The sequence below is a fragment of the Rhineura floridana genome, chromosome 6, assembly GCF_030035675.1.
Source record: "Rhineura floridana isolate rRhiFlo1 chromosome 6, rRhiFlo1.hap2, whole genome shotgun sequence".
Classification (NCBI taxonomy): domain Eukaryota; kingdom Metazoa; phylum Chordata; class Lepidosauria; order Squamata; family Rhineuridae; genus Rhineura; species Rhineura floridana.
The window spans coordinates 3,230,417-3,249,737 of record NC_084485.1 but is presented as its reverse complement, the minus strand read 5'-3'; the positions used below and the strand labels follow the sequence as shown (position 1 = coordinate 3,249,737).

At 48.7% G+C, this 19,321-nt stretch overlaps 1 protein-coding gene and 1 long non-coding RNA gene across 5 annotated transcripts; one reads left to right on the top strand and one right to left on the bottom strand.

The window, feature by feature from the left end:
• The first annotated feature begins 31 nt into the window (after window positions 1–31).
• On the top strand, window positions 32–10,441 carry LOC133386951 (waprin-Phi1-like). 4 transcript variants are annotated; one of them, XR_009763318.1, is made up of 5 exons: window positions 32–176; window positions 1,115–1,161; window positions 8,261–8,413; window positions 8,765–8,941; window positions 9,605–10,441. XR_009763318.1 is itself a non-coding variant. In XM_061630772.1 (4 exons), the coding sequence occupies exons 1-4, from the start codon at window positions 6,512–6,514 to the stop codon at window positions 9,628–9,630; spliced, it is 378 nt and encodes a 125-aa protein (XP_061486756.1). In that variant the 5' UTR covers window positions 6,486–6,511; the 3' UTR covers window positions 9,631–10,441. The 4 variants fall into 4 exon arrangements, 1 of the variants encoding a protein (XP_061486756.1); XR_009763319.1 differs by lacking the exons at window positions 8,261–8,413; window positions 8,765–8,941; window positions 9,605–10,441 and adding exons at window positions 1,627–1,683; window positions 4,406–6,336; XM_061630772.1 differs by lacking the exons at window positions 32–176; window positions 1,115–1,161 and adding an exon at window positions 6,486–6,533.
• Window positions 10,442–14,217: 3,776 nt separating this feature from the next.
• Window positions 14,218–19,053, bottom strand: LOC133386952 (uncharacterized). Its single transcript, XR_009763321.1, has 3 exons — window positions 18,927–19,053; window positions 14,993–15,124; window positions 14,218–14,402 (listed from the first exon to the last, which is right to left on the bottom strand). It is a non-coding gene; the product is annotated as an uncharacterized LOC133386952 (long non-coding RNA).
• Window positions 19,054–19,321: the final 268 nt, after the last annotated feature.

The following is a 19,321-nucleotide window of genomic DNA, read 5'->3' as shown; positions in this document are numbered from 1 at the left end:
CGCCGCTCGTTGGTTCCTATCTCAAAACGTTCCGGCCGCGGAGAGGGGAACTTGGGCGAGTTTCGTGCGCGATCGCGGCTACCACAGCCCTGCAGGTGACCCTTCAGGAAGCCAGCTTAGTGGAGAGTGCCCTTGGACAACAATGGTCTCTTCTGCTGTCTGCAAAAAGCAACCATGTAGGTAGTCTGTGCCAAGAAATGCAGACAGGCTGTTCGTAGTCATGGCTACCTGGCACCTCTGTCTGAGGGTGCAGGAAGGTGTAGAGGCGACTGCAAGGAGGCCTGTGCAGTGCCGTGAGTGCTGTTGGTAATAGATGGTGTTTAAACCAGGGCTGTGCAAGGACACACACCACAGATCCTATGTGTGGCTCTGATTTGCAAATATAGATCAGGCCCGATAGGCTCCCTCAGAACTCTCCTCGCCACTCTCCGACCGAGGGGAGGGGTGGGTGGGTGATTCAGGGCACCTTCCCTTGGCATGGGATGGGTCAATGCCACCCGCAACTGTGGGGCCCAGCATGAACCAGAGAGGCCTGGATTTTTGCGTCCATCTGAGGCTGCCCCCTCCCTGGCCCTCACCCTTCTCTGCTTCCCTCTCTCTTGCTTGCAGGGAAGAAAGGATCAGAGCTTGGAAGTAACTAGTTACAAGTAACGAATTACTTGTAATGCATTACTTTTTGAGTAACGAGAGAGATGGGGTGGAGTGGAATTTAAAAAAAAACAAAACGGTTAGTGATGGTGAAGAATGGAGTGGAGGGGAAAGGATCCGGAGGTCAAGAACATGGATAAAGGGACTTCCCAGGAGGATCCCTACGCCTGTGCAGCCTCTGAGACGAGCTCCGTCTTGGATGAAACTTATCCAGTTTAAATTCAGTCAGAAGGCTCTTTTCTGACTGGGAATAATTTCTTCCGGATAAGGAAGAAACGTGAGATTTCCCACACAGCTTTGCTTTGATTGTTGGAGTCTGGAATTCGTCAGAATTGTCTGTCTTCCAGCAGCTCAGCCAGAGCGAGGATTTTTATGCTAGCTCAGCTGGATAAGTGACCCTTTTTTTTATACGGATTAACAGGCAAACATCCTCCTGTCTACATTCATCATTTTCTTATCTATACAGCTGAAGAGATTTGTCAAAGTAACAGCAATTGAGATAACCTAGGTGAGGTAAGACTTTCCTTTTTTTATTCACGGAACTAAGGGGGAAGAAAATATAAATAGCTTATCTTTTTTTTATTGCAAAAAGCTGACATGGAAAATAGCATTTTAAAGATTACAACTGACGAGAGATTTCTGATTGGGAGAGATAAGAAATCTTTTTGATTTATAAGACTTTTGTGTAATATATGGCTGGGACTATTTTTCCTGATCTACTTTTTTTTTTGACGAATCTGCTCATTCTCTCTGCTACTAGTTATTTGGACGCTGTGAACTAAAGCCGTTCTTACACTTCCGGGCAGATAAGAGATAAGGGCTGTCTAGCGTGTGACCTTAGTTGGTTGGAAAGATTAACTCCTTTGTAACTGGAAAGATTGCCTACGCTCATTAAAGAAAAGAAAACCCCCTGACCTGCATCCTTTGAACATATGCGTGTATAAGCATGAGGATGGCCATTTCTTTCTTCCCCTCTAGGTAGACCCTTCTTCCCTTTTCTGTGATTTGGCCCCTCGTGAAGCTGAACAAAGAAATGTAAGCGTTCCTTGCTGCTTTACTTTCTGCAGAGCTCATTCTGCTGATCTCGCGCTTCTCAATTTCACTTCTAATTTGAAATTGTTTCTGAGCCAGAATTAACATTCTATCCCTAAACTAAGAAGGCAACATTTGCAGTTACAACAAATCGCGGAGATTTTCCCCTGCAGAACTTGCTTTCGGTAGGAACCCTAGGGTTATTAATTTCCCCTTCACCTTTGAAAGGGACCTTGCACTCCCCCCTCCATGAAACCTTTCTTGTAACCTAGCACTGGAAGGAGACTGGTTTCATCTATGGTTGTAAAGATCTGGTTCACCTCTATAAATGCCTTCCAGCATTTGAAACGGTGGGCTGGAATCCAAACCTGATTCACCGTAAGAGCCACTGGTCAGATTTAGCCCCATGCGGACATTTTCCAGTGTAAGAAACAGTGGCAGGGCACTCCAGGGGAGTGGCGCAGCTCCTTCTGACAGCAGTTTATAATGCAGGGAGCCGTTATCATGTGCATGACAAGGAACGTGGGTTGCTCATGTGACAAAACAGAAGAAGAAAACTGTCATTCAGCCTTTTGTTAATCTAATGCATTGGCCTGGTGAGTTAATGGGCATTTGCATTGCCCAAGTTAGGTGGTGAATGGGCTTGGGAGATCCTACTGTTATTGAAACTATGTAGCCCCCCCCCCCTTCCAGTGGCCAAGGACCTGCTGTCTATGGCTGTAGTGGAGTGGGTCTCATGGCTATCAGCAGAACGGTCATCCCTGGGAGACCTTTTGCATGACTGGAGGAACGGTCCAGGAAGTCTGTCAGAAGACTCTTCGCAGTGGCCAAGACACATTCCTTTCATGGCTCCATTCTGTCTATGGCTGTAGTGGGGTAGGTGTTGTGGCTATCACCAGAATGGTCATCCCTGGGAGACCTTTGTCATGACAGGAGGAATGGTCCAGGAAATCTGTCAGAAGACTCTTCTCAGTGGCTAAGACACGTTCCTTTCATGGCTCCATTCTGTCTATGACTATAGTGGGGTGGGTCTCGTGGCTATCACCACAACTGTCATCCCTTGGAGACCTTTTGCATGACTGGAGGAACGGTCCAGGAAATCTGTCAGAAGACTCTTCTCAGTGGCTAAGACACGTTCCTTTCATGGCTCCATTCTGTCTATGGCTATAGTGGGGTGGGTCTCGTGGCTATCACCACAACGGTCATCCCTTGGAGACCTTTCTCATGACTGGAGGAATGGTCCAGGAAGTCTTTTTGTAAAGACAATAGTGGCAAAAAGGTTTTAGGGGAGCGACCCACAGCCCCCCTGCTGACAGGTCTGCACACATACACGTTTGCCCAAACCTCACCTCGCAGGCACAAGGGGGCAGCTGAGGGAAATTGTCCAACCATGTACAGCCACAGGTTGAAGATGAAAATGGCAAGCCAACTCGACCATTTTCCTGGCAAAGAGCCCCCTCTCCTTTGGTCGCCTATTCCTAAGGGAGGGGTATATTTGGACGCGGGGAAAGGACCTTCTCCCCCCCCCCTTGTAAAGATAAATAGCAAATACATAATATTGTAAAGAGTGGCTTCCTATAGTCGATGCAACAGCAGGAATATGGATTGTGTCATCGTTTAATAATCCAACGGAGGTTTACTCAGAGTAGTCCCATTGAAATTAATGGCCAGAGAGGGGCAGAGGCAGGCACAAAGCAGGGGCAAAGGATGGCTGCCCAGCAAAGGCCAGTTTTCTTCTCCTGGGCCATGGGGGGGGGAGAAGCTGCTTTTCCTGGAGCAAGCAGAAGAGCCCCCCGTCTCTTTCCCCTTTTCTTTCCCTTGCCCCCGGTGGCGCACCTGGCTTGTCCCCGGTCGCAATATCCTTCAGTGGAAATGGATCTAACAGGCGAGGGAGAGTGTGTGCTCATATGTGGTGTCAATAATGATCGATCTGTCTGCCTTCCGCCTTTAGGGGGTTGTAGATGAGTGAATTCCCTGGGTGAGTGGCTTCGCCTATATGCACGTTTACGTAGGCGCAAAATGGCTAACCCTTCAAAATATTTTCCTCCTCTGGACATCTATCAGCTTTTTAAGGCAGCCTCCCTGGGGTCTACAGTGGCCCCCGCCCCCCTCCTGTCCAAGGAAAGCCTGGATAGAGGTTGCCCCCTGGTGCTCTGAGACGGAATATATAGTGTGGGAAGCGGCAAGAGCAGTTGAGGAAGTTTACTCGTCAGCAGCTGGAAATGAAATGAAAGCCAGGACAGCGCAAGGGGGGCGGTAGGGGAGGATCCAAAGAAAAAGCAAAGAAAGACAGTTACACGCTCAGTGGCACTGAAGTGGATGCGGTTTTTCAAGGTAAGTACGGATGTTATCACATCGATTAAATCTGGAGTTAAACAAAAAAGCACTACAATGCACGCGCTTCTGCTGAAACGTCAAGCAAACGGTCCAAAGTTAAAGGATCTCTATTTTGGACCAGATGCAGATTTTCTCACCGTGTAAACAAGCCCAAAGATTCATTTCAAACACACATATAGGCTCACTCAGAACTCTCCTCGCCACTCTCCGACCGAGGGGAGGGGTGGGTGGGTGATTCACGGCACCTTCCCTTGGCATGGGATGGGTCAATGCCACCCGCAACTGTGGGGCCCAGTATGAACCAGAGAGGCCTGGATTTTTGCGTCCATCTGAGGCTGCCCCCTCCCTGGCCCTCACCCTTCTCTGCTTCCCTCTCTCTTGCTTGCAGGGAAGAAAGGATTCTGCACTGTCTCCCCCAACAGACTGAACCCCCCCCCCGCCACGTGGAATGCGAAGGGATTCGCAGTGGAATGCGAATTGCTTTGATTGTTGGAGTCTGGAATTCGTCAGAATTGTCTGTCTTCCAGCAGCTCAGCCAGAGCGAGGATTTTTATGCTAGCTCAGCTGGATAAGTGACCCGTTTTTTTTTATACGGATTAACAGGCAAACATCCTCCTGTCTACATTCATCATTTTCTTATCTATACAGCTAAAGAGATTTGTCAAAGTAACAGCAATTGAGATAACCTAGGTGAGGTAAGACTTTCCTTTTTTTATTCACGGAACTAAGGGGGAAGAAAATATAAATAGCTTATCTTTTTTTTATTGCAAAAAGCTGACATGGAAAATAGCATTTTAAAGATTACAACGGACGAGAGATTTCTGATTGGGAGAGATAAGAAATCTTTTTGATTTATAAGACTTTTGTGTAATATATGGCTGGGACTATTTTTCCTGATCTACTTTTTTTTTGACGAATCTGCTCATTCTCTCTGCTACTAGTTATTTGGACGCTGTGAACTAAAGCCGTTCTTACACTTCCGGGCAGATAAGAGATAAGGGCTGTCTAGCGTGTGACCTTAGTTGGTTGGAAAGATTAACTCCTTTGTAACTGGTTAAAGAAATAAGCTGCTCTTTGTTTGGGACATTGAAAATTGAAGGAGTTTTGTTCCTTTGGCTTTAAGAATGACAATTAAGCAGATCATGGATGTACAAGAAGGGACTTTATCTCTAGACATGTTTCAGAAAATAATGAATGGGATTAACTCAATAAAACAAGAACTGAGAAATAATAGACAAGCGTGGAGAATTGAATTTCATGAAATGAGACAGGAGCTGAAAGAAACTCAGGATTCTATGAGAAAGGAGAATAAAGATAGATCTGGAAAACAAAAAAAGGATGAAAGAGAAATTAAAGGCAAGGTTCAAACTATGGAGATTGGCTTAATTATGGACATGAAAAAAGATTTGGATTTCCTGGCTGTGATGGATCCTGGAGACAAATATTACAGTTTGGAATTCAGCGCTGTCCCTGAAGGAATTGAAGAGATTGGAGATAAAGATATTATCGGTTCAAAAAAATTCCTGGACTGGAAGGATTTGATGGAACTTGAAATGGAGAAAGTTAACAGAATTAATCCCTGTTTTGTGTCAATGGAAAAACCTTCAAGAGATGTACTAGTGTATCATGTGGAAAAGAGGAACAGAGATGCGGCTTTGCAACAATACTTCAGTGATACGTTTGGATTTGATGGCAAGAAAATATCTGTGATGGAGGAAATTCCTATCAGACTTTTATTATATGACTATGACAGCAAGATTTTTGGGTGCGTAAAGATGGAAGATGGAAGATGGACCCAATATGGATAATGACAGAAGAGCGATTTAAAATTACTGGACTTAGTAGATTTGAAGAGTTGGATTAATTGATATGTTTATTTAGTAAAAAAAATGATTGATATATATCTCAAGGATTGGAAACTTCTCTTTGACTTTTTGTGGAAGATTAAAATGATAGGATGTTAATGAGATTTGAAACCAACTAAGATAACCGCTGGAGGAAGGTGATTTTATAATCTATTAAGAGATAGGTTTGTTATATATTATAGATTTATAGCTGAATTATAGCGATTTGAAATTACTGGACTTAGTAGATTTGAAGAGTTGGATTAATTGATATGTTTATTTAGAAAAAAAATTGATTGACATGTATCTCAAGGATTGGAAACTTCTCTTTGACTTTTTGTGGAAGATTAAAATGATAGGATGTTAATGAGGTTTGAAACCAACTAAGATAACCGCTGGAGGAAGGTGATTTTATAATCTATTAAGAGATAGGTTTGTTATATATTATAGATTTATAGCTGAACTATGACAAATCGGAAGTCAATATTCTTTCTTTTATATATATATATATATATATTTCTTTTTGTATTGTACTAGTTATTGATTTGTGTTGTTTTCTTTTTGTATTGTTTTGGTTCTGAAAATTGGAATAAAAATTAATTGAAAAAAAAAAGAACATGGATAAAGGAGGAGAAGGAGGCAGCAGCAGAATGGAGATAAAGAACTGTGGAGGTGAAAGATGACAATGTGTGTGTGTGTGTGTGTGTGAGAGAGAGAGAGAGAGAGAGAGAGAGAGAGAGAGAGAATACTGTGTTTGCACTTGGCCCACAAAGTGGCTTCCACCCCCTCTCTGGCTACTGTGCTGCATTTGCAATATTTTAACTTTTTTGCATCTCAGGTGTAAATGTTTGCTTGAGTGAGTGTCCCTTAGTTGGTGGCAGGGCAGGGTCTGGGAGGTGGTTAAGTGAGAGAGATTATGCTGGCTGGCTGAGTGGGGGGGTTGCACTGGGTTTGATGTGGAAAGATCTGAGCAGTGGCCTCAGCCTCCCTCCCCACCTCCCTTACCAGCAGAGAGACCACCATTGCTATCTTATGGATAAAAATAATTATTCTACTATCTCTGTATGTCTTTGTTTATTTTTAATGTTGTTTTAGGCTACTTAGATGTGCAGCAGCCAAGGCCAGCACCTTGTAGGCTTTTTTTTAAAGTAACTGAAATGTAATTGTAGTGATTACTTTGGAGGAACTGTAAAGTAATCAGTTACTTTCAGAGCAATTATAACCGTAACAGTAATTACTACTCTTTGGGGCCATGTAACTGTAACTGTAATTTATTACTTTTTAAAAGTAATCTTCCAAGCTCTGGAAAGGATTCTGCGCTGCCTCCCCCAACAGACTGTATAACCCCCCCCCCGCCACATGGAATGCGAAGGGGACAGGGAGTGCCCCGGGAAAGCAAAGTGCTGCGAATTTGCCTGCAGATACGTCTGCATGCCCCCCAGCAGAGGTAGCTGGGCTTCGTCAGCAACTGTGGGACGTGGGGAGGGGAGATGTCAGCAAAGGCACCGTCTCGCATGGAGAGGCTACACCCTGAGCACGTGGGACGCCTCTTGACCTGCCACATCCCAGATGACACAGGCAGATCTGCCCCCCTTTCCTGGGCCAGGAAGAGAAGAGGGGCTGAATGTGAGCTGGGGGTTCCTGAGCCCTGGAAACTATTCTGGAGCAAAGTGTTCTAACCTGGAACATGAACAAGTAACGGTAAAGGCACAAGTGCCTCTGAGCATGGGCAGAGTGTCTTTCCCCTCAATAGCCACAGCCAGATCCCAAGTTCTGGACCAGGGGCAGGGATCCCAGCAGGCTTGAGGCTCAGCAACTGTCCCGTTAGAAATAGACAGGCTGCCTCGTGGGCAGGGGGGGCTTTGCACTGGCTCCCCATAGGACTCGCAGCCCTGGGCAGCCTCGACAGGAGGCACTGCAGCTAGTGCTGAGGCTTTGCGTGGGAGGTGCAGAAGAGCTGTGCAAGAGAGCAGGAGAGGCAGGCTATGGAGGACCAGCAATTCTGCATAGCTGTGCTGGAGCTGAGATGCTCCAGTGATAAAAGAGCGTCTGCTTTGCATGCAGAAGGTCCCAGGCTCAGGCAACAGCAGCTCCAGGTGTGTGTGTGGGGGGGGAGCCAGTCTCTGCATGCAACCCCCAAAGGTTGCTGCCAGTCAGCGTGGGTAGCACTGAGCTAGATGGGTCAATGTCTTCCTCAGATTGCCCTTCCCCCACGCGCCCTCTCGGGCCGCCGCAGGGTACGAGCTCACGTTGCCTTAAGCCTCTCCAGCGCCAGCAGCAGCCTGCCCACCCCCACCCATCATCTCCCCTACCAGCCTGCCCAGATGTGGCCCTTTCTTGGGAGAGCACTGTCCCAGCCCTGACAAGCAAGTCTCACCCCACTTTCTCTTCTGCCCCAGAGAAGCCCGGGGTTTGCCCAGCCCCACTGCTGAAGAAGCTGCATGCCCCTCTCATGTGTGGCTCAGCCTGCACGGAGGATGCTGACTGCGGAGGGCGGCAGAAGTGTTGCGAGTCGGGCTGTGGTGGCCACGTGTGTAGGATGCCTCCTCAAGGTAACACGGAAACTGGCCCCGACCTGGGGCAGGACGAAGGCCCTGGGAGGGTGGAGAAGATTGCCAAGGGCCCCGGCAACAATCGACTCAGAAAGGCAGCTCCGACCAGCCTGACTGCTGGATGTCAAGAAGTCTCTCGGGCCTTTCGGTAAAGTGATGCCGCTCCGGTGTCGCTGCACATGCAGGTGCTGCAGTGGCACTTTTGCAACCCCGAGGGCGGGGGGGGGGGGAGGGAGCCACACAAGGGCAACTGCACCCGGAACAGCGTTTCTTTCTGACGCTCCAGCCGCTCTCTCTGGGCCCACAAGGGTGCCACACAGTCCCCAAACTAGAGCCCCCCTTCTCTTCCAGAGAAACCTGGGAAGTGCCCCCGGAAGCAACGGGTGAAGCCATCCGGAGAAGAGGCGACGTATGACACCTGTGCCCACGACTGGGAGTGCAAAGGGGGGGAGAAGTGCTGCTTCTCGGGCACCTCCATGAGATGCATCGATGTGCACCAAGGCACCAGGGCAGGAAGCAGCGGGCCAGGTGAGGAAGCTGCCAGAGCCGTGCATGGCATGGAGGGGTGGCGTTGTTTTGAGGGGGCACCACAGGCAGGCCGAGATCAGGAGGCTCCAAGATCAGCTCATTGTCCTCCTGCCTTATGAGCTCCTGTTGCCTGTTTGAGCTGGGGGGGGGGGTCTTGGTGAGACTGAGAGAGAGAGAGAGATGCATCACAAGGGCCCCATCCACCTGGAACTGCAGCATAGGCTGTGGTCTTGGGGGAGGGGGCCCTCTGCTCGAGCAGCCAAGACATCTCTGCTGTATTTGTAACGGGAAGGTCCTGGGTTGGGTGTTCACTGGCACTCCTTGTCAGGGGTCTTTCTCAATAACTCTGGAGGGCAGGGAGGGAAAGAGGGTGACACTGCAGCCCCCTTTTGCCCACCCTCCATCCCCCTCCCCTGGCAGTTTTAGAAGGCGGCATCCCGGGGTGCTTGAGAAGTTGGGCCCATCAGGGGGCACCATGGGGGAAGGCACTGGGAGAGGGGGCCAGTGGTGGTGGGTGGAGGCGTGGGTGCCACTGGCAGCCTCGCTAAGGCTGGCCTGGCACGCCTGTGAGCCAAGGGGGCAGCCCCATGTGCTTCTTGTGGGGAGGGCTGGCAGAGAGGAGGGCTCCATGCCCCTGAATCAAGGCTTGCTTTTCTCTCCTAGAGGCCCCTGCTCCCAGCGTCTCATAAAGAAGGATCCCGTGGACTGTCGGGTCTGGCTGTGAAGACTCTCCCTCTAGAAGGCAGCGTGTGGGCGGGCCCATCTGCAGCAGGGAGTCCCGGAGAGGCAGCCTGGGGAGCACAGCCCTTGGGAAACTGGGGCGTTCCCTGGGGGGCATTTTCTTCCAGCTGCTCTCTGTTGCCTCCCTCTGGCCACCTGTGATACTGCTTCCTGCCTGTCCTCCTCCCTGCCTGCCTGCCTGCCCTGTCTGTCCAGCCAGGCATCCTTTGGGCAGAGCTCCCTGGGGCTGCATCTTGGGCCATTTGTAGGTTCTCAGCTAGATGGTGACGGCTCGCTCCTCCATGTCGTGTGCACAGACTGCAGGGCCGGGACTCTTCACACTTGGGGGGAAAGGAGGCCTTCATCCTGTGAGCGAGTCCCCAGTTAATCAACATATAGCAGGATGGGGGAGCGACAAATTGGGAGCCCAAAGCAGACGAAGTCACAATTTCCTGGCATGTGAAGAAGAAGCCAACAAAGAATCGAAAAGTGCCCCTTGGCTTTTGCTGGCAAACAACTGAAACCAGCTGGCCCCTTGGCATCTGCGTGTATTGATTCATGTTTGGCATGTATTGATGTCAGGCGTGAACGTAAAGAATGTACTTGCCAACATCTTTGCGGTGTCACAACTACATGTGTGTTACGGTTATTATTTATTTGGTTATGTATGAATCACTGTTTACGTACGCCTCAAGACGATTTACAAACATACCATAAAAAGAGCGAAAATAGTTTTTAAAATAGCACAAAAAGACCCTGAAGATAGGTGTTCATTTGCATTGTTTTGAACCTAAGGTGGCAACAGCTGATATAGCACAGTGCGGAGGAGAGCCTGGGAAAGCTTCTCAAAACTAAATGTCTTCCATTGTTTCCAAAAAGTGCAGAGAGTGGCCGCCTGTCATATCTCAAGACGGGAATGCTGTTCCACAGAGCAGGATCCCATTGGGGACAATGGGCTCTAGCCAGTGCTAGTCCTACTCAGAGTAGACCCATTGAAATTCATGAACATGGCCCACTTAGGTCCATTCACTTCATTGGGTGAGGAAAACGTAGTTTATTCATTTATTTATTAGATTTATATCCCGCCCTTCCTCCCAGTAAGAGCCCAGGACAGTAAACAAAGGCACTAAAAACACTTTAAAACACCATAAAAACAGACTTTAAAATATATTAAAACAAAACATCTTTAAAAACATTTTTTAAATGTTAAAAACATCTTTAAAAAAAAGGTTTAAAAACATAATAAAAAGCAATTCCAACACAGCCACAGACTGGGATAAGATCTCTACTTAAAAGGCTTCTTGAAAGAGGAAGGTCTTCAGCAGGCACCAAAAAGATAACAGAGATGGTGCCTGTGTAATAAAGGTCCGCTTCCTATGTTGTGCAGAACAGATCTCCTGATAAGATGGTATCTGCAGGAGGCCTTCACCTGCACAGCGCAGTGATCGGCTGGGTATATAAGGGGTAAGACAGTCTTTCACATATCCTGGTCTTACGCTGTTGTAGGGCTTTGTACACCAAAACTAGAGCTTCAGTTTGACATGGCCCAGTATAGTGACCTGTGTCACCCCATAGCTCAAGAGCCAAGGGGCAGAGAGACACTCATCCAACACTGTCTACTGGGGCCACTGCAGAACAGTGCCCCCCACTACCCATCTCCCAGTCCACGAGGATACTCCGTGGTCGATGGCATCAAAAGCTGGCGCAGGAGCAGCAGGGTCACACTCTCCCCCCATCCCTCTTCCTACAAAGGTCATCCATCGGGGTGACAGAGGCTGATTCAGTCCCAAGCCCAGTTCTGAACCCAAATTGGAATGGGTCAAAAAAAGCTCTTTTCTCTGAGAATGCTTGCAACTGCACCACCACAAATCTCATGAGCACCTTGCTTAAAAGGGGGATATTTGCAGCTTAGTGGAGGCATTGTCCTCTCGTGAAAAGACATGTTTGCCACACCCTGGACCCCCCCCCCAGTCATGCTCTCCCTGGCTAGCTGTAATCAGCCTTCAGGGGCAAGGATCAAGAGGGCACAAGCGCCTTGTCACCTGTCATGAGGCTGCAAAAACTGGCACTGATCCCACTAAGCAGGGCTTGATGGAGCATCAAGGGGAGCCTCTCCCACTCAGTGCCAGGCTCACTATGAAGTCCAATATCTTTGTCTCCAAGCGCCCAGCAAGCACATCACAGAGGGCCTCTGAGATGCCCCAGGCGGTATCCACTGAAATAGGTGTCAATAGCCCACGGGCCACCATGAAGAACTCCGCTGGGCGATTACTTGGGGACATGGTGGAGGCCGAGAAGGAGGCCCCTCTTTGCTGCTTCCATGCCTTGCAGCAGGCACGATTTATGCTCTAGCACGTTTGACCGTTTTTGCAGCAAGACTTTTGCCACCTGCCCTCCAGCCACAAAAGGTCTGTTTGATCACACACAGCTCCCCAGTAGACCAGGGGGCTACACGCTCCACAGCCCCAGAGAGGGTCCTCGGGAGCGATTGCATCTTGCTGTTCCGCAGCCAGGCGAGGGCTTCAGCAGGATCGCCAGCTCTTTCCGCTGGGAGGATTGGTGCTGCTGTGAGCATAGGAAGCTGCGCCATACTGAATTGAACCCTTGCTCCCTCCAGCTCAGTATGGCCCACTCTGGCTGGCAGTGGCTCTCAGGGTGGCAGGCAGGGGACGTTCCCAGTCCTACCTGGAGATGCCACCAGGGACTGAACCTGGGCCCTCCTGTGAGCAAAGCAGGTGCTCTGCCACTGAGCCACCGCCTTGTGGCCTCCAGGGTCCAAGCTGCCCAGCTTGAGGTTAACTTCACCAGGATGGACCTTAGAGCTGGCAAAACTGGGCTCAGTGGGTCAAAGGCCTGACTTGGCATGTTGGAAATAGACAACCTCCCATGCTGTCGCTACGGGGCACGCTTGAGTACTATTTATGCTTGAGTACAATCAAAGGGGAAGTGCTGTTTCTAGCCAGACTCAGGAAAAGTCTCTAGTTTCCTGTGATGTAGTTTCCTTTGTGGTGGTTGTTTGCCCTCCCCCTCCTCTTCCTTCTCCCTGTGCTGCATGTGCTTCTGTTGAATCCTCCACTACCACATGGAGCAAGCAGCCCTGCAGCCACTTGTCAGACGCTGAGAAACTATGGAGTGGGAGTAACCTCCATTTCTTCTTTCTGATTGTCCTAAGCTGTGCCTATATCACTTGTATGCATGAAGTGTTTGTGAGTAAACCTTGTTGTTGCTTTTCCTTCACTGAAGACAGTTTGATTGCCTTATCATGCTAGACGGTGTGAGTCAGGGCTCAGGTGGGGAGGAGTGGGACCGGTTATTGCTCGTTCCGTGTTTGCCATTTTTACCTTGTTAGGTACAGATCCACAGAAAATTTCCCCATAAACACGAAAACCATCCGCATGACAGCTGATGTTCTGTAACGGGGATATTAAGGCCCCCCAGAACCAGCATGCTGGGTTCTCCAGCACCACACAAAAGATCAGCTGCTGAGAACCATAGGAGGGAAGAATTGTTGTTGTGTTCAGGTCCTGCTTGCAGGCTTCCAGTAGGGGCATCTGGTTGACCACTGTGAGAACAGACGGCTGGGCCAGATAGGCCCCTTCTGCCTGATGCAACTGCTGGAAGGCTCTTCTGATGTTCTTAGGACCACCTCCGCCAGCTTGGGCAGGTATGCTGGGAAGCAAGGCGGGTGGTACACCAACAGCAACCACAACGTGCCTTTCTGCAAGATACAGGCCCTCACAGCCCAACAATAACAACAAAGCTTTTAATACATTAGTAGAAGGAGACCCGATAAGAAGGTGGTTGGATGCATGGATGACAAGGGAGGCAAAGGTACGCCAAAAGAGGATGAGGAGATTGCAGAGAAGCTGAATGAATTCTTTGCATCTGTCTTCACAGTCTGGCTTCACAGAGCCAGTGTGGCAGTTAAGGTGTTGGACTTGGACCTGGGAGACCAGGGATCAAATCCCCACACAACCATGAAGCTCACTGGGTGACCTTGGGCCAGTCTCTGCCTCTCAGCGTCAGAGGGAGGCAATGGTAAACCCCCTCTGAATACTGCTTACCATGAAAACCCTATTGATAGGGTCGCCATAAGTTGGAATCTACTTGAGGGTGGTACATTTACATTTTAAATGACAGATTCAAAACATACAAACCACTGGATCTGGATGGTATCCACACAAGAGTAGTTAAAGAACTCAGATGTGAAATTATTATAAAAATATGTAACTTGTCTGTAACATCAGCCTCCATACCTGAATTGGAAAGTGACCAATATAACACCAATTATTGAAAAGGGATCTGAAGGGAATCTGGGAATTTACAGGCTGATTGCCTTAACATCTGTCCAGGAAAACTGGTGAAAAGCATTCTTAAAGAAGAATGAGTAAGCATGTAGAAGAGTAAGCCCTGCTTCTCAAAGAGAGAGTTCTTTCAGATGAACCAGTTTCCTTGGGGACCACCAGGCCATCCCATTTACACAATGCTGTACATCCACAGTAGACCAGTAATCTTCCCCTTTGTCTCCCCAGTAACATGAAGGCTGAAGCTGAGGCTCATGTTGCTGGGAAACCCATATCATTTTTATTGGGTGAGCGTGTTCAGTACAAGGTTGCATTGCATGCCAAAGCGGAGTCTGCTCATCCAAGGAAGCAGGAAAGGAGTTGGCAGTGGACGCCTGCGCAGGGTGAGAGGTCCTGTGGAAGGGCTCATCCCCTCTGGAGTCCAGGTTAGCGAGACCCTAAGACAGGAGAGAAATCAGGTGTCAGCAGGCTGCTTGTCCCAGATCCCTCGCAGGATCCTTGACGGGACATGGGGATCCTGAGCACAAAAAAGGTGAAGCTATATCGCGGGGTGCCCTCTGTCCAAATGATGATGCACACAAACACGAGCCTTCCCAACACTCTGCTGCCATCTTTCCAGCTGGCTCAGGCAATGCAGTGGTTGGCCACTGTGAGAACAGGATGCTGGACGAGATGGGCCACTGGCCTGATCCAGCAGGCTCTTCTTATTTTCTTATGTTCTTAATGCTGCCCTGAGTGCCCTTTGCTACCATTAGCTGGCCATATATCTGACCTTCATTTAAAAAAATAGATAAGGGCTGCTCTAGACCTTGGAGAACCTGAGATACGCCGCAGAATGTGCAGACAGCATTCTGTCCAATGGTTTTGTGAAAAACAAGCCTCCCATCTTCCGTCATCATTAGCCAATGGGAGAAGTCACAGATCCCTTAGAACAGGTCAGGCTCCTGTGCCTAACTTTGTTCCTTCTGCCACGCTGGTGGGGGTCCTGCCCTGAGGGATGGGCTTGGCACCCAATGGCTTCTCTTACCTTTCAAGGCTTTCAGGCACTGGTGGCCACAACCATTGTAGCAGCACTTCTCCCCAGGGCGACAATCGAAATCGTTGCTACAGAGTTCCGCACATACCCCACCGGTGGGCCGGGGGCACCTTCCGGGACGCACTGAAAGAGACACAGGTTATTCTCATACTAGGATGCTCTCCTGAGGCTTCGCTTTTCCACAAGTAGCTGGGAGTGGAATGGAAGGGGGAGCTCCGCACAGCACTTAAAAGAACCCCATGTTAGCAGCAACATCCTTCCCCGTGGCTCAGAGCTCTGTATGAGGTTTACTCACAAGAAAGTCTCCTAGCAAATTCAGCCAAACGTTCATGGCTTGTAGATTCATCCTGTTTTATTGCTTCCTGTTAATTCTGGCTGTGGGTTTTGCAATGAAGGGGCTGTTAATGGACTACCTTAATTGCCCCAATGTCAATTTCTGTTCCCACCATTCCCCATTAGGCCTTAACAGGATGTGTGGAGGTACAGCAGAGAGAGCACCCCACCTGCTGAGGTTCTGCTCTGCTGCCCCATTTTTTTCATCAAGTGACCCATGGCCATTCTCCACACACACACACACTTTCTTTTCTGACAAATGGAGCCAAGCTGCCTGGGGAAACACCCCAGTGGCGAGGAGAGTCCCCAGCTTCAACTGATTGCCAAAAAAGTGTGGCATGGGAGGAAACATGATTCCCCCCCTCTTTTCCTGCCACAGAACAGGATCCCCTCAGAAGAGGTGACTCTGCCTGCTATTTGCATCCAATTCTGGCAGGAAATCTAAAAAGGGAGAGGTTTTCTTCACAAATCCACTCTGGAGGGGCTCCTTTGCCTGCAAATGTCATCCACTCATGTGAAAAGATGAAGAGTTCCAGCCATTCTTAGGCTGACCATTATTGTCAAAGGGGAGTGCATGACAATTCAGCCAAAGAAAGAAATTAACAACCTATTTTATCAAGATAAATCTGCTATAGTATCATGCAACCCAATTGTTACTCGTAAGCAAGCCCCACTGTGATCAATGAAGCGTACTCCCAAGTAAACCAAGTTAGCTTTAACATGTTGGTGTTGCTGCCTTCCTAGCTGAGAAAATTGCGTCCTCGTTCAGTCCTCGCACAGCAGCAGCATCCACTCCCCACAGGGAGCAGATTAAGGCTGCAATCCAGTGCATGTCTATGCAGAAGTAAGCTCCATTGGGTTAGATGGAACTTACTCCCAGGTAAGTGTGTATTAGATTGCAGCCTACATTTGTTAAGGAGAGACAGAGGAGAGCGAGTCAATTTTGTCTGGGCAGAGTTTGAAAAAGACGTGAAGACATTGTTTTGAATAATCCGTTGCTCATATCAATACCTGGGCACAGTCATTAACCAAAATGGAGACAACAGTCAAGAAATCAGAAGAAGGCTAGGACTGGGGAGGGCAGCTATGAGAGAACTAGAAAAGGTCCTCAAATGCAAAGATGTATCACTGAACACCAAAGTCAGGATCATTCAGACCATGATATTCCCGATTTCTATGTATGGATGTGAAAGTTGTTGTTATGTGCCTTCAAGTCGATCATGACTTATGGCGACCCCATGAATCGGTGACCTCCAAGAGCATCTGTTATGACCCACCCTGTTCAGATCTTGTAAGTTCAGGTCTGTGGCTTCCTTGATGGAATCAATCCATCTCTTGTTTGGCCATCCTCTTTTTCTACTCCCTGCTGTTTTTCCCAGCGTTATTGTCTCTTCTAGTGAATCATGTGAATGAGGCCAGTGGCCCATCTAGTCCAGCATTCTGTTCTCACAGTGGGCAACTAGATGCCCATTAGGGGAAGCCCGCAAGCAAGACCTGAGGGCAACAGCAACTCTCTCCTCCTGCAGTTTCCAGCAACTGGTATTCAGAAGCATGCTGCCTCCCACACTGGAGGTAAAATATACCCTTCACGGTTAGTAGCCGTGGGGACATTCTTTGCATTCAGCTTGCTTCCATGCATATGAAAGTATGTATATATGAAAATATGTGAAAGTTGGACAGTGAAAAAAGCGGATAAGATAAAAATCAACTCATTTGGAATGTGATGTTGGAGGAGAGCTTTGCGCATACCATGGACTGCGAAAAAGACCAATAATTGGGTGTTAGAACAAATGAAACCAGAACTGTCACTAGAAGCTAAAATGATGAAACTGAGGTTATCATACTTTGGACACATCATGAGAAGACATGATTCATTAGAAAAGATAATAATGCTGGGAAAAACAGAAGGAAGTAGAAAAAGAGGAAGGCCAAACAAGAGACGGATTGATTCCAAAAGGAAGCCACAGGCCTGAACTTACAAGATCTGAACAGGGTGGTTTATAACAGATGCTCTTGGAGGTCGCTGAGAATTGACTTGAAGGCACATAACACACACACACATATAACAAACCGTGGCAAGAAGCACCCATTTTCCTTTTGCATTTGCAAATTGTAATGCTTTGTATCAGGAATATTTTCAGATGCATGGGGGGAAAGGGAATCGAAGGGGGGAGAAGGTGGGAAAATTTCACAAATTTCTAAAGCCTTTTTTTTTTAGAGAGAGAAAGGGTTCAATTCTTCATCCCTTTCGAATGCAAAGTGCCCCTCCGCCTCTTCTGAAACCTGAATTGATCCATCACCTTTTGTGTGTGTGTGTGTGTGTGTGTGTGTGTGTGTGTGTGTAAAAAACCCAAGAAGCAAGCGCAAGGTACAATTCCTCCCTAGGCTGGGTGCTTTGAAGTCAAAATGGTCATTCCTGGGGTCGCAACTGCCTTCCACGCTCCCCCTGTATAAACTCCTCTCGACCTGCATCATCCTCACCACTGTCTCCCGTGTAAACCTCTCAAGTGCAGAATCCCTTCCCACCACCTCTGACCCTCACATGCACACACATACGCACAATGCGCCACTGCAGATCTCCTCCACACACACACACCGCGCTACCGTGGAGAAAGACCAGCATCATGGAGGAGCCCAGCTGGCCTGAACAGGAGGCTGGTTCTCTCCTCCTTCCCTCCCTCCCTCTCAGCTCTCCACTTGGGCTGCAGCCATGAGGGGCTGGGGAGGCATCTCCATCTTCCTACACACTCCCAGCTATCATCTCTCTTCCGCTCTTTCCTCCCGTCCAATTAGAGCTCCCTGGTCTGCTGGGGCAGATGGCAACACAACAAGAGCCAGAGAGCAGGGGGGGGGTGCACTGTGGAGCCCCTAAAACATTCCCAGGCAGGCCAACCCTCCACAGCACAGAGACGTCTGTGTTCCTCTGAAGAGGCTGAACACCATATCAGGAAAGATTTGGGGCGTAGGATGAAAGGCGGCCCAGATGGAGCTGCACACACAGCAGCCGCAGCAGAACAGACACACCCAGAGAGTCTTGCCTATGCAGGGATGGAGGAAAGGGATCCATCTTTGAGGCTGTCGGAAATCTATTGAGTTGCGTAGCGGATCGGGGAGTACTGAGCTAGCTTATGTGTGTGTGTTTGAATCCTTGCTAAAGATTCTACCTTCCCTGCAAATTAGTCAGACAGAGACTTTAAGCTTTAAAGTAAGAAATGACTACTTTATTCTGGAAGTACATGCTTGATAGGAAAGAGTCCTATATCTGGCTAACTAGCTAAGTTGGAGGCACAAACACTGATCCCGGTGCTTGCCCTCATGCTCGGAGGAGAGGGAGAGACAAAGGAGTATGTCTGCTCCCCTCTCAAGAAAAAAAAGAAGACTGGGAAGGAGGGAAGGAACTGGGATCAACATCCTCTGCATATCAGTCTAGCAGGAAGGAAGAGACAGCAGGAGATCAAAGGACAGGTATAGCCTAGCAACCAAGAGGTCTCCTCTCTAGCTACCCTTTTTAACCCCATGCAACCTCAACCCACAAGTCGGAGTTTAACCACAGATATTCCGACAGAGGCAGGGACCAAAAGGGATTACGTACCTTGGCCAGAGACAGAGGGCACTATGGCAGAGAGAGCGAGGAGCCCCACGAGGAGGAAGACCAGACCACCAGACTTCATGGTTAGGCAGGATGGAAGTGCTCTCCAGACTCTAGCCAGGTGCTTTATAGTACTCCGTCCCAGCAGGAGCCCCACCAGACTAAAGATGAAAACAATAGGAAAAGGAGGGGTTGGCAAAATGTCCCTGCATTGTGTAAGAAAGAATGAGGAACATGTGAAGGTAAAGGCTCCTTTGCAAGGCATAATCAAAGTGGCCATTTCACAATACGTTCCCAGTTTCCAAATCAACACAAGGAAGCATCTCAGAGGTCAATGCTCCTTTGGAAAAACAAGAGGCACCACCCCTGCAGGGGAAGACACTGAGGGAATGGGAAAG

Coding starts and splice junctions, on each gene's coding strand:
- LOC133386951 (XM_061630772.1), top strand. CDS start 6,512: ATGGAGATAAAGAACTGTGGAG. Junction 6,534..8,260: donor GGAGATAAAGAACTGTGGAG/GTGAAAGATGAC, acceptor CTTCTGCCCCAG/AGAAGCCCGGGGTTTGCCCA. Junction 8,414..8,764: donor GTGTAGGATGCCTCCTCAAG/GTAACACGGAAA, acceptor CTTCTCTTCCAG/AGAAACCTGGGAAGTGCCCC.